Source organism: Caenorhabditis elegans, chromosome V (genome assembly GCF_000002985.6).
Source record: "Caenorhabditis elegans chromosome V".
Taxonomy (NCBI): domain Eukaryota; kingdom Metazoa; phylum Nematoda; class Chromadorea; order Rhabditida; family Rhabditidae; genus Caenorhabditis; species Caenorhabditis elegans.
This window is the reverse complement of record NC_003283.11, coordinates 11,360,085-11,374,348: the sequence shown is the minus strand read 5'-3', so window position 1 is coordinate 11,374,348 and position 14,264 is coordinate 11,360,085. Positions and strand designations below refer to the sequence as shown.

Here is a 14,264-nt window from a genome sequence, read left to right as displayed (position 1 = left end):
TCATACGAGTGATATTATTATTTTTTGATTTACCTATTACGTGCTATTTTAGGTTCAGAGGAGAATTTTCTGTAAATAAATGTGCCCATGATGACCACAAGTTTCAAAACACACAAGTAAAACCTGCAGGATCATTTTTGCAAAAAGTTCTGGTAAACTGAAAAAGTTCTGGTAAAACTAGCTTGAAAAAATCACCTACAATGCATTACCAAATATATGTACGTCATACGGTTATCAATATTACGTAATAAAACTACAGGCATTAATAATTTACGATATAAATAATTTGTGACTATTCTCAAGAAAACGTTAAGGAAATCACGTAGAATGGAATTCTGAAACATGCATAAAATTGTAATACTTCTGGTATTTGAGAAATTCAGTCAAATGACTCACGACAGCAACTTAAAACATCTGTCTTTGCATTTTCATGAAACTTTGAGTTTTGGAAAACCGGGGAGTTGTTTGAAATCACATTATTCTTGAAATGAATTAGGAAACTGTGCCGTTTTAGACAATATTTTTAGTGAGCAACTTATTTATGTAGGCCCAGAACATATAAAATAAACTAAAAAACATAATTCGACCCGAGTTATGAGATATTTTGTTATAATTAAAGCATCAGTCATCTTTAAAGAGAATAATACATGTCTAGTAGGAAGGTATGTTGGCATTTTTGTTATTTTATTAAAGTTTAAATAAAAACATTTTAAAACGTACAGAAGCGGAAAAACTATTGTAAAACATTTATAATATACCCGACAATAAGTAACCTGAAATAATGGAAAAAAACTGTTGTAATACTTTTATTTACAGCTGAACTCTTTCTGTTTTCAGAATTATTTTCAGTTTCGTTACACTTTACATTTTTTTTTTCTTACTTTACTTACTCAAATTTTATTTTTCAAAGTTTAAAATTTAATTTCTTATTGATGTGTTTGAATATTTTATAAATAACTGCAAACTCATATTTCATATTTTTTAATTAAATTTTCATTTTCAGAGAACTGCACTATTTCTTATAAAACCGGCGAGTTTTTAGAAGCTGAGCCACCTAACCAAATCAGTCAAAGATTGAATCTCAAGGTCTTTGAAGCATACTAGAAATGTGCAAAATCGCATCATCGTCTTCATCAGATAACAATTTATATCCTCGTTTTCTGTCTCCTGGGATGTTTGATTCCGGGTGGTAGTTGTGTGACCATTTTTTGTAGATCTATATTTTTGTAGATCTATTCTGCAATGTTTCAAGAAACGTGAGGTTTTCGTGGTTTGCTCAACTTCCCTTTAAATACAAACTGCGGCCATTTTTTCCTCGGCATCTCCTTCTTTCTCGATTCATCTTTTTAGAATGTTGCCAATATCCGGCATTTTTGAAAACATTCCCATCCCAAAATTTCCCCTTGGGTCCCGTTTCAGTTGAACCCAATAAAACTTGTCAGTTTCTAAAAACTCGGCCAAAAATCTGTCTTGTACACTGAAATATGATATCTCATTTCTTACTTACTCATAAGCAATCTCGTGTGCCAACCAATTATTTTGAGGATTGGTTAAATCAAAAATTCCACAAGACGTGGTAACCAGAGACTTTTCCCCTTTTTTCCTCATTTTTTGTCAACTCCTTTAAGCAATTCAGGGAACAAGTGGACTTTGGAACCAAGAAGTTCTGCTCACCTATTGGGTCAGACAATAGCCTTATTGAATTTTCAGGGACACAAGAAGTTACCTTTTCCTTCAGAGCGCCTTCCCATTTTCTTTCCGGACGCCTTTAGCTTTTGCTTCTTTTCATTTTTGGGACGACTTCCTCACTTCAGTAAGCACACAGTCTAATCGGATGTGACATTCTTTGAGGGTATAGGAGGGTATCGCTTCTAGTGTATGTCTCTAATACAATTTTGAAAAAGTCTTCTCGCTCTTAATCAATTAGCTGGTCAAACGTCACTTTTCTTTGAGCCACGATGTCTGAGGACATTTATTTCTTTTTCATTTTAACTTCTGTCTTCTCAAGTCTTGAAGTCATATGATACAGTTGAAACTAAGAAAATGAAAAAAAAAGATTGTCAGCAATGCATGAGAAGTTTTTAGTGAGTGAAAAGCCTAAAGAAGAGGTCTATTGGCTCCGCTCTATTTATGCTGGCTCATCCTTTCGAGCTCACTATTTTTTCTTTCCGGTACCAATACCAATTTCGATAGCTTTCTTTTTTCTTCACTTTGCACAGAAACCGACGACCACTTGTTCGCCTCAACATTGTCGAATGTTTCGTTACTTTTTTTCGCCCAAACTTCATCTCATCCATCCTATTTTCTGCCAATTTCCACAACAATCGGTCGCTTAGGGATCATCAAATATTCAGTGGCCGCCCATCTCCGACATTGCAGATACAGCTCGAGTTGGCATCATCTTGACTTATACGAAATTATTTGAAATCGAAATGAGAGAATTAGAATGATTTTTATTAACGGCTTGTATATTTAGTTTAAAAAAGCCATTTCTTATTTTTCGATTCTAAAAGTATTTCTAAAAATTTTTTTGTAAAACTTTAACATTAATTAGCTTGAATGTTTTTGTTTTCAGGTCAGAAATAATGGTTGCTCTTACCTTTGAAAACTTTCAACACTAATGCTTTTGTTTTCTGCTCGTTTTTTAGAAGCTTTCCCAAAAAATCGATTAAAATTTTAGACTAAATTTTTTTTTATTCTTGCGTTCTAAAAACTTTTTTTTCTCACAAGTTTTGTTCATATATTTTATTGTATAATTCAAAAAAAAAACTGTCTCCCATCATCAATATTATTCATAAGTCATCATCAATTGACAAATGGAATGTTTTGAAGCCTGGTCTCTCACGTGTGTTTGCCGTTCGTTTTCACCTTATCTATCTATCTTTCTTTCTCCCATTCCCCATTTTGCTTATTTTTATTCTGGAGTTCTTCGTTTTATTTTAATACATTTCGATTTTTTTGATGTTGAACTAATGAACTTAACCAAGACTATGCTCTCTATTTTTGTCTAGAATAGTAATAATCACATCATTTTTGTTAGAGAGAGGTGCCGCGGTGCGAAATCTGATCTAAAGCCTTCTGGCGCATTCCACGTGCTGAATTTTTTATAGAGGCTTTTGCAAAAAAAAGTGTGCGTGGGATTCAGGAATGAAAAGAATAGATACCACTATTTGGATTTCTTTGAAAGAGGTTTAGGTCTTTTTTTGCACGAGCAACCCAATTTGTATCGCCTCATCATTGCTCTCCTTCCTCAACCGCAATCTTCACCGCATATTTTTGCAACACGAACAATTTCTATACAAATCTTTCAGTACATTTCAGTAGTGTGTTCTCAAACAAAAGTATAGTCTTGAAACGTTCTCACAAAAAGTTATCTCATTCCGACTGAATTCAAATGAATTGCACTTACTTCGAAGTCTAAGTAATTTGAAAAAGTAGGAGACGGAGCTTCACTTCCAATCATTCCAATTTCCTATTCAAGTTTTCCTGAGTTTCTTCCCTCTTGAATCAATTTCCTGTCTCATTCAATGTTCTGTCATCTTACAATGGGTCCTTTTCTAGAAAAACCGACCAATATTTGGAAGGTTTGATAATGTGATGTTTAGCTTACATTGTAAACGTTTCAACAAGAATCAACATTAAAATTTGAAAAAATACAAAAAAATTCAAAAGTTTCATTTAAACAACAGTGTCGAGTCATAGATTTTTCGAAATCTATCAAACAGATAGTTTTTGGAAATTTTTTATAATTATGCCTGATAAATTCACAGGTCATATTTTATGCATGTTTTTCTGAAAATCTTTTCTAAACATTAACGAGACCAAATCATTAATCTTTGTCATTTTTTTGAGAGAAACTAATTTTTCGAATGCTCCGAATATTAAGTTTTTATCTCTTAAACATCATTACAGTCATACTTGCCAGAATATCTTGAAATTTATGAAAAGTAGTATAAATAGTAAGTCTTTCTTGCAATACCAATTTAGCGTGTCCAATATATCAGCAAAAGTACCTAATGTAAAATCCCATTTTCTTGATTTTAGATACTGATGTCCCGTCTATATGTTTATGTTTTTTTTTTCATTCACAGGCCAACCGAAAGAAAATAGAAGCTTCTTCTTCTTCTTCGTGCTGAAATCTCATCATGTCCATCGTCTTAGTACTCCGTTCGTTTCTTCCTTTCTTGTTGGTCGCTTTCTTTCCCATCTTGTTAAGAAAGGAAAAAAAGATTATCTCCTAGTTGAGGGTGGAGTATGTGGATTGAGTGGAGAGACCAGCCACCTCAAATGGGCAACGAATTACCATAATTTTCTATGTTTGTTTTCCTAGTTTGTCTGGAAGTGGCAAAGTTATGATTGTTTTTTATGTGAATAGTAATGACGTCGCGTGATCTGAAAAACTGTTTCAGTGACTCTAGAAATCAAACATCTCCGTATTATTAGCTACTATCAAACGGCCGTTACTAAAGATGACGCTATTTAAAAATAAAATAATACATACAAATAAACAAAAAGTTCAAGGTGATTTATAGCTTGGCGCATATTTAGTGTCTTCTTCATAACATTATTTCTTCCTTCCTTCTTTAAAAAAGACGTTAAATTTGTCAATAGGAATCCTAGAATATTGAATATGCCATCGCTTTTAAGTGATAAAATATAATCGTAACTGAAAATAATGGTTTTTTTCCTTTGATTGGGAAAACATTGAGATTTTAGCAGTATAGCTCCACCGTTGAATAACACAAATTTTTTAATCTTGGGCATTGTTTAAAAATGTTTACATATACTGGTTGGATGAATACAGTAATTGATGGCACGATTTCAATGAAATCCGACCACTTGGTATTGATTTTTTTCTATCACACTAGCAAAAAGTAACTCCCATAGCATATATGATCTACTGATCATTGAGAGTGTTTTGTGTTCTTGTACTTTGTGAGAAGCTCTTTAAAATGTTTGCTCTTTCTGAGAAGATTTCCAGGGACGGAGAATGTTATGACAATTTTATTTATGCGTCGGAGAAGCTTATCGTAGATCATTTTTCGAGATTGTAGATATTCGCTATATTTTTCATAACTTCAATTTAACTTTTACCCATTGGGCATTTTGGAAGAAAAAATTGTTTTGAATTAATCATTACCTCACGTGCTTCGCTTTGTTTCCCATTTCTATTTTCATCGAAATTCGTGCTAAAAATAGAAAATAAAGTGGTCCTCACCCCACTCCGCTTCTAAAAATGAATCATAACTGAAAATGTGAAATCCAAAACACTTGTGAACTCTATTCCTTTTCTCGGCTTTTCCGGAGGGTGTCAAGTAGCACGCAAAAAGAGGGAGGCAATTCCAGACACCACTCGATCTCTCCAGATTCTTTGTTCATCAGATAGATAGCACGATCTTCCTGAATAGATAGATGATAAATGTGGCTAGAAAATGGAGAGTTGCGTGAGATTCTTCAGATTTGTGTTGTGCTTTCTTCTCACACCTACTCTCATGGCGTGCATGTCAATTCCATCGACAAATGCTGTCAATTTTTATGAGCGGAGGCAACCGGGTGAGAGTATTTTTAAAGTACGACGCACTTTCACTTTTTTCAATTTTTCTGTTCCAATTACGGCTTCCAGAGCTCAATTCATCTTCTATTCATCAATTTAATTTCTGCTCTCTCATTGATCAGACTTTACTTTTTCCGTGTTTTATTATTTCCCATGCATTTAAGTTCCGAGAGACGTTGTGTTTTTCATTCATTCAGGGTCTGTGGGATATCAAGAAACATATCTCGACGTAGAAAACACGCTTTCTACGACACATACACAAATTCATTAATCCCGTGTGTGTGCTCCGAAAGCTTCTTTTCGGTCATCGTTACACGGGATGAGGTTGATTCAAGGCTTTTTTTTACATCCTAAACCTGAAAAAAATTGTGTTCCTGGACAAAGTTAAGTTATTAAATTAAATTAAATTAAATTAACTCAAACTGATTTTTTGTGTTTTAATAGAAACCATTTTCAGGGTTACTTTTCTGAAGTTACTCCATTCGTATGTTTATAGTGAAAAATTGTGTAGATTTGATAATATACTTCAAAAATAGTTTGTTTTATTCCAGTTGTCCTCATAAAAATTTTACCACCTTATCCTGAGTGTCATAAGAAGCTTATGACCAGCGATAAACATGAATCAACGAAATCCTTCTAACCCGTCCTTAACCCACGACGCAGTCAGTATTTAGGATTATATTTTTAAACTCGAAATCAAATCGTATAAAAAAAGTTGCTGACTTAAAATATTGACGAACAGACTCATATTTTACTTGAATAAAATAACGTATTCTACGTAACGACACATTTTCTACAACAACAACGGACAGTTTCTCATATAGTTAGATATATTAATTTTACAGAAAGTATGTTTTCTGCTATCAAAGTTATTTTGAAAAAGTGCAAGTTGTTGTATTAAATTGAAGTCATTCCCGTATTTTTAGTTTTAAACGTTTTTTTTTCTGAAAAACCTTTGTTTTTTGTCAATAATACATAGAATAACTGGATATATATATTTCATTATCAAATCATAGTTTTTTCCCTACATTTGGAAAACAAAATAAATTGTTCCAAGTTCTTGAATATAATTTTTTAAAGTCAACAGATATTTACTGAAAACTAAAACTCTGGTAGGAATCAAAGAGTGACCTCATTCAGAGAAGCCGTAGAAGTAAGCCTGATGTTCATCAGGATCTTTTATTGAACCCTCATTATTATAATCTTAACATCTTGTGTTCGTTATCTTAGCTCACCCATCTTCATCTTTGATCCTTCACCTCTCACCCACTCACTACTATGATTCACAGAAGTAAACATCCCATCGAACCCTTCTATTTTAGGGATTTTCAGAGTAAATATACTGCATTAAGATTTCGTCTGCAAACATTAAAACATTACGTCTCAACTAAAAATAAGAGTAATGAGAATTGTGTATCTTCAGCAAACTGATCCCCTCGATTCATAACCCCTTTAAAAAAGGAGACCTTGCTGAGAGTTTCTACTTACTCACTCAGTCGCGGTGGTTTTCGTTTTCTGCCCAAAATATTCATAGTCGGGTATCATCATCTTCTTCTTCTACTTCTCACTCATATTCTTCTTCTTTATTTCTCCGTATTTTCTGGCTCAAATGAAATGGATAGAGCCGGTCAGGCGGGGCGGGCGGAGCCTTTTTGAGTCTTTAGAACTCACCACCAACTCGTCCATCGGTCATTTCACTCAAAAAAACCACCCGCCTGAATATTTGAGCATGAGAATATAAAAAATTCTTCTCAGATTTTGAGGATCTTTGGTACGATTGCGATATAAAATTCTGGCAAGGGCTTCAATAACTTTTTGACGTTTCCAAGGAAACGACGTTTCTCTTTCTAAAGCCTGCTTTTGATGTAAAAATTATTTTTAGGAGTTTTGAATGTTCCCATTCATATATTTTTATTTTCAATTTGTTTGTAAAGAAATACTTCCACTGAACACGTTTTCATTTAAAAAACTACTTCCGAAAGTTGATTCTAAGAAACATAGTAGCATTCAGCTCCAGAACATAAACATTCAACTCACCGCCTTCTTGTCTTTTACCAAACTGCGGAGCCGTGAACTTTCTGTTTCTTAGCTCCATTCTGCCCTCAGTCTCATTCAATTAAGCATCTATGTACACCCTCTTTTTTTTTATTTTCCCGCTTTCTTTGGAGAATACTATGCACTCAAAAGGTCTTACAATTATATTCAAAGATATATTCAACAAAACACGACTTACATTCTACGCTGGTTTTATTTCTGAATAAAAATCTATGAAAAATGAAAAATATTCTTACCGTTGCAAAAATGTTACTAAATATCTGAAAAGCGGGTAACCTATTGAGCTGTCCAATATTGTGCTTGTTGACCGATCCACTAGCTCCTTGACACCAACACCTCGTAACCTCTTCAGTTTATCAAATGACGTGTGCTTTTTTCGAGAGTCAAGTATTTTCTTTTCGTTTTCATAACTTACATGTGCTCGGCTTTCAATTAGTCGCCCGCCGGTTCCGCCCCACAGCTTCTAACTTCAACTCTGCTCTTCCCCTCCGGTCTGACTAATAATTCTCAATTTTCAGCTCTACATTTGCAACAATGGCCAAAACATAAATTGGCTGTTGAAGCCGTGTACCACGACGACAAAACATGTTATTGTCAGTTTCAAATGGCACTGATCAAAATCCGCAGGTGAGGTTTAAAAAAGTGTTTTATGGCTTCTTAGAATTGAATTTAATTAGGGATCAAAATGTGGACAAAAAAGATAAAACTAAAGAAAAACTAGAACCATTTTAAGGCTCGAGCTGTCTCAGGGGAATGTCCTCCATAATATTTTAATTTGACTATAAGATATAATTGATTTCAGGATTTAAATGATTTGCAATGGAACGCCTTCCACGCTTTCCTATTGCTTCTTATCATCCTCGTGGTTTTTGGAAACACAATGGTTATATTCGCAGTCGCCGTGGACAGAAAACTCCGTTCAGTCACCACTAACAAGTTTATTGCTTCTTTGGCAGTTTCTGATCTCCTTGTTGGTTTAATCGTCATGCCACTTTCATTGTATTACAAAATGCACAATGATCATTGGACTTTGGGTTACACCTGGTGCCAGTTTCATTTGGTTTCAGGTGTTTTCTCAACGACAGCAAGTATTGTACATTTGGTAGCAATTAGTTTGGATCGATATTTTGCAATAATGTTTCCAACTGAATATCAAAGGCATTCGGTCTCAACATCAACCGTTCCGTATGTTGTTATGATATGGCTGATGGCTTTGGCAGTCAGTTCAACACTTTTTATGGAACAACGTGATTCTTTTGATGGAATCTGTTGGATCAGCAATCCACAATATATAGTATTATCTTCATTTTTATCATTCTTCCTTCCTGGAGCAATTGTAGTATACCTGTACATGAAAATCTTCAAGAAGCTTCGAAATCATCAGCTTTACATGTTTGGACAGCTGACGCATCGAGGTGGAGAACGAGAACGTCGGCACTCTCTCCCACGTGTGATTATTGAAGAAGTGAGGTCACGTCGTGGCTCAAGAATGTCACAAACAGGATCACAGTCTGGAAGTCCCACGCGACGGCAGAGTGGCGGAAGCAAGGAGCGATCTCCGAGCCAGCCGGACATCCATATTGTGGCGAAGCCTCAACAGAGGTGAGTTGATTGGATTGGTGTTTAGGTGAAGAAGAGAAGAGCGAGCACACAACTTTCTTTCATGAGCTTTCTCTTATTTGGTGGACACAAAAAACCAATCAAGAGAGAATTGAATCGGTTTGTCAGTGTAAGAGTTGAGTTGTCGCGCTGAAAAGAAGAGGGCCCTTGGGGAAATTTATCGCCTTTTCCGTTTTAATATCTTTTCTCGCACTTGATCACGTGTTTGTGTGGGTTAACAGGAGAATAAGAATAAAATAAAAATTTGAAAATCGAAAGAAAAAAAAAACGGGAACTTATGTTTAGATATGAATTTCTTAGAACGCGTATCCCGCGGTTTTCACATTCCACTTTTAACTTAACATTTAATATTCAGTTTTTTTTTCAGAAAAACACAGTTGATCTTTGAAAAATCTGTAGTTGCCATCTTAAAATTCAGATATCTAAAATCGGAAAACCAATTCTCCCAGTTTTTCTTCTTTATAGACGGCAGGCAAAAGAGCAAGGAAGAAGATATTGCAACTCCAGCTTTAATTAAATTTTTCTCAAACACACAAGATCTAGCAATTTTCATTTATTCAGCTATTAGGATAGCTTGCAGATGGAAATTTTCCACAATTTACAATTCAAAGCTCGAGCAGACTTATTGACACTTGTAGTAAAACTAAAAAGTTGTTTATTTGAACTTTTCCAGATGGCGATCTCCAACAATCTGTGCAGAAACCTTGGCTCATGATAGACTACTTGCTGCAAAGAAAAGGGTTTCAATTGTACCGGATCCTCCATCCATGGATGTTTCTGTAAACATGGCATCAATTGATCAGATGAAAGATGAACATCATCATAATCTAATGAGAGAAGAAGAGTTGTTAGGTTGTGAAGCTGGTAGAAGGAAACAAAGCGAGGAAGAAGTTAGAAAATTAAGTGATGAGAGAAAGGTTGGTGCATGGAATATGAGTAATTTATGAAATAAATATGTTTACAGAGAGTGATTTATGAAAGAAGGCGTTCGAGTACCTCTGAGAATCCAAATGGCATTCCGATTATGCAAGCATTTCAAAAGGCTTATCAAGAAGTTCGAGCCGGAAGAAGACGCTCTACGATTCATGATAGTGAGTCATATTTTCATTTAGCTAACCAAATCCTTCCTGATTCTCATACGAAATTTTCAATTCTAGTATATTTATACTTCAATGTGTTCAGTTACAGCATATCACTTCCCATCTCTCACAACAGTGAACGAGCCAGCTACACCACCGCCAGGAGAAGATTGCGAGGAAAAAGAAAAGGATAGCGATGGAACATCAATAATGCACAAATTATCGAGTGGTTCCAGTATTGCTGAGACAGTAATTGCCATGCTACCAAAGACCTCGACACTATCAAAAACTGATTCTCATGAGTCCTCGGTTTCCACAGAAGCTAGTCAGAAGCCACTTCTTGGACCACCAACACATCATTACACCAAGAAATCGCAGACACAGAAAGAGCCAAGATATTCTCCATCAATACCTGCACCAACTTTCCTTATGGTACCTGCAATGATGGCTGTAAATACTCCACCAGCAACCCCGAACACAAAGGAGGCTCCAACGAACTGCACTTCTCTTTTGCAAGTTCCGCGACTTTTCGACTGTCCATCGCCGTGCAGTGTTCCAAGTAACAGCAGTCACTCTTCTTATACATCAGCAAGTGGATCAAGTGATACGTATCGAAGAATTTCTATGAACAGTTATGGTAGCAGTTTGACTGATGGCACTGAGTCAACGTTTGAGTGTGACTCAAGAAGATCTTCGGCATGGTCGACCATTCGTGCGGCTGTATTTGATAGACAACAAATGAGAGGAGGAAAAGCAAGCGTTGATATAACTGTAGATCGAACTGGATCCCCACAAAAGAAAATGTCAACAATCAGTAGAGGAAAGCTGAGAAGAATTGCAACTCAGGTGACAAGAGCAATTAGAAGGAAAAGAAGAGAATCCATGGCAATTCGGCGGGAGTCAAGGGCGACGAGAGTTGTAGCTGCTATTCTTAGTGAGTTTACGACCTTTTAATGCGAGGACAGAAAATTTAATTCAAAAGTAGTCATAACAATTCCAAAAACGCCATTGTTCCAGCAGAAACTACTTGACTCAAAAAGTCTTTGAGAAACGCTTTTCGACTTCTACACTTTTGTAAAAATATTCAAATATTTTCTAGGACCAATTAAAATTTTAAATTTAAGTTGCGTTCCTGATCTGCTGGATTCCGTACTTCTGCATTTCAATTTTCCGTGGCGTCTTGATGGGATTCCAAATTAACATCAACACACCAATTCATCTGACGCTGTTTGTCTACACTTCTTGGCTTGGTTTGTTCCATCAAACGCTGTTTCTCTACACATTCTTCAATTTAATCATTTTTTAGGATATGCCCACTCGTGTTTCAATCCGCTCATCTACATGTGTCTTAATAAGAACTTCCGAAATACAATGAGAAAAATGATGCAAAAGACGAACAGAGCAAAAATGGCTGAACAGGAAGGATGAACTAACACTTCCTTTTGCTTCGTATCGAAGTTTACTGATCTCAATTTTTGTTTTTAAACGCTAAATTTGCCGATTTTAAAATACTGGTATGGTCTAAAATAATGTTTTTTTTTCTGGTTTCGACGGGAGCTTTATTTGAAAATAAATTATTTCTTGTTTGCAATGAGAGAAATATTGTTCACTGGACCCAAAAAGACACAAACGTATGGCATATATTTATTGCAACTTATCATCAAATGTTTTATATGCATTAGAAAAAACACTAAACCTTTTTTAAATTGTAAAAAGCTGAGTTTATCTCGAGTATTCAAGTCTCCAAAGCATTTCAATCCAAAGCCCGGTTTGCTAGAGAACCTAGCAAGAATTGCAAGAATTATTTCACGTTTCTGGATCAAACAAATGTTTTTCAGAATTATTTTGTTACAGTATTTTCCATATGTTACTTTTTAACAGATGTATTTGTTTTGTTCTAGAAAATTGTTAATTTGGAAAATTGACCCAATTTTGCAGTAAAATATTTTATTTTATTGGCTAATTTTTGACAAAAAACATATTATTCTTGAAAACACACTCATTTTTGTGTTTGTTTCCGAGAAATTTCTAAACTCCGGGAACTCGGGAAATATGTATTTGCTCGTTGTCCCATTTATTTGAGAATCTGACATATGGAAAGTTTTCTAGTACACGACGAATTAAATTTTTTTGATCATTTAACAATCACATGCTTCAACCCCCAAAAAAATTAGCTTGATTGGACTCTCAAAGTGTTTGATACTTTAAAGTTGTAAAAATTATCGAATATTAAAAATTTGGCTACAATTTTGAAATATTTTTTCAGTCCCTCACATTTTTGAAAATCGATCGCAGAACTTTTAAGTTTTTTACCGTATTGCCTTCATTTGGTTTCATAATCTCAAGAAACACTGATGACTTGCAAATTACTAATACAAGACTGCACCAGAAATCCTACTATCTAAATGATTTGCAAATGATTTGCAAAAATTTGTTGTTTTTAACCGCCTTGAACAATTTTTGAAAACTGTTTAGATGTCTCATTTAAAAAACCGAATCAATCGCTCTCCCTTTAGAACAATATACCAATTATTTCATTTTTATAAAATACACAACCAACGTATACAACATATTGTTCACCATTTTAGTGAAATGTTGACAGATTTAATTTTTTAAACTATTTTTGGAGTGTTTGCGATTTTTATAAAATGTTTGAGTGTGCTTACACAAAAATCTAATTTGCGCCACTCCGCTTGCAGTAGACATTAGTAAAATAAATTTCTAAATCTGCATAAATTGTTTTGGTTCATGACATCATTGTGCATTTTTTCATGTAGTGGGAGGTCTCAAACTTTTGAATAATTATCTGAAATTTGATCCATTTATAAAGACAAGTGACAGCAATTGGTATTTGGTTCAAATACTCCAAAACTTGTTCTAGAAATCAAATCCAAAAAAAATTCGTTTAGCCTTTTTTTGAATATAACAAAAAAATGATTTTGCACTCATCAAAAACTTGATCATCGGAGTTTGAAAGGCTTCCTGTTTTTTAAAGCATTCTATCGGAAATTAATGGTCTCATTGACTATCACAAGGCAAAAGGTTAAAATGTATCATAGTTCTGATAGACCAAAACATGTAAGATGAAAGGTTTCCTTTTTTGAGAATAATTATGCGTACTACACAAATTATTTAGATATATATGTGTTTTGGATTCAGACAACTTGTACTTTTCTCCAAATGAGTATATGCCATTTTAATTATATTTTCCGGTGTTGCCTTCTTGAATTTTTTCGGTCTTTTGTCTAGCATATCTAAGAAATTCTATTCCAGTTACTTGGCAAATCTAGTCTAAAGGTTGAAGAACTGTTGTTTTTTTTTAATATCTCAATCAGTCTCTTCTTTCATTTGGTTTCAACTAATAGAAAACGTTCCATAGACCAAATACCAAATGGGATTCAAAAAATTCAGAAATTTGTTACACAAACAAGTCGAAATAGTTTTTTCTTTTATTTCGCATTGCATTATTGTATAGTTGAGTTAACATAAGAATGCTAGGAATTTTTTGAGTCCATTCAAATCTACTGTTTTCTTTTATACTTACAATAGCCTAAAACAATAACCCCACCATGGTTGCTTCACAATCAACATTAATTTTCAAAGAAGGAAATAGGCTTCAAAGTTCTAATGTACCAAACAGCAAATGAGGTCAGACGAGGGATTCCATTTTTTGGCATAATTAATATACATGTTCAGCTTTATTCCATAGATCTCTTACATTAAATTTTGTGTTTTGTCTCTATTTAGGATGTAGTGTCAGAGACATAATCTAAACTTAAACGTTTCTAATTTATTCACTTATTTGCATTTTGACCACTTGTTAACACAACATAACATGTCGAACCACCAACCTATCATGAAGTTTTCTATTTTTGATACAATCTCATTTGCTGATAGAATCTCATTACTTTACTATACGAAGCTTACGGAAATCAATTTTTGCTTGATTGTTTTTG

The 14,264-nt window shown here is 34.4% G+C and overlaps 1 protein-coding gene and 3 non-coding genes across 5 annotated transcripts; 3 read left to right on the top strand and 1 right to left on the bottom strand.

Moving 5' to 3' along the window:
• Positions 1 to 1,676: 1,676 nt before the first annotated feature.
• On the bottom strand, positions 1,677 to 1,810 carry F55C10.7. Its single transcript, NR_069509.1, has one exon. It is a non-coding gene; the product is annotated as an Unclassified non-coding RNA F55C10.7 (non-coding RNA).
• A 2,634-nt stretch (positions 1,811 to 4,444) lies between these two features.
• On the top strand, positions 4,445 to 4,465 carry 21ur-15365. The gene has a single exon (NR_069508.1).
• Positions 4,466 to 5,429: 964 nt separating this feature from the next.
• Positions 5,430 to 5,567, top strand: F55C10.11. Its single transcript, NR_069507.1, has one exon. It is a non-coding gene; the product is annotated as an Unclassified non-coding RNA F55C10.11 (non-coding RNA).
• A 2,552-nt stretch (positions 5,568 to 8,119) lies between these two features.
• On the top strand, positions 8,120 to 11,904 carry dop-5 (G-protein coupled receptors family 1 profile domain-containing protein). Of its 2 annotated transcripts, none has more exons than NM_001373110.2 (7): positions 8,120 to 8,236; positions 8,412 to 9,211; positions 9,903 to 10,146; positions 10,194 to 10,320; positions 10,418 to 11,242; positions 11,433 to 11,558; positions 11,615 to 11,904. In NM_001373110.2, the coding sequence occupies exons 1-7, from the start codon at positions 8,195 to 8,197 to the stop codon at positions 11,734 to 11,736; spliced, it is 2,286 nt and encodes a 761-aa protein (NP_001360566.1). In that variant the 5' UTR covers positions 8,120 to 8,194; the 3' UTR covers positions 11,737 to 11,904. The 2 variants fall into 2 exon arrangements, with proteins under 2 accessions (NP_001360566.1, NP_505884.1); NM_073483.7 differs by having other exon boundaries at positions 8,128 to 8,236; positions 10,412 to 11,242; positions 11,615 to 11,899.
• The last annotated feature ends 2,360 nt before the right edge of the window (positions 11,905 to 14,264 follow it).

Coding starts and splice junctions, on each gene's coding strand:
- dop-5 (NM_073483.7), top strand. CDS start 8,195: ATGTTATTGTCAGTTTCAAATGGCACTGATCAAAATCCGCAG. Junction 8,237..8,411: donor GCACTGATCAAAATCCGCAG/GTGAGGTTTAAA, acceptor AATTGATTTCAG/GATTTAAATGATTTGCAATG. Junction 11,559..11,614: donor TGTCTACACTTCTTGGCTTG/GTTTGTTCCATC, acceptor ATCATTTTTTAG/GATATGCCCACTCGTGTTTC.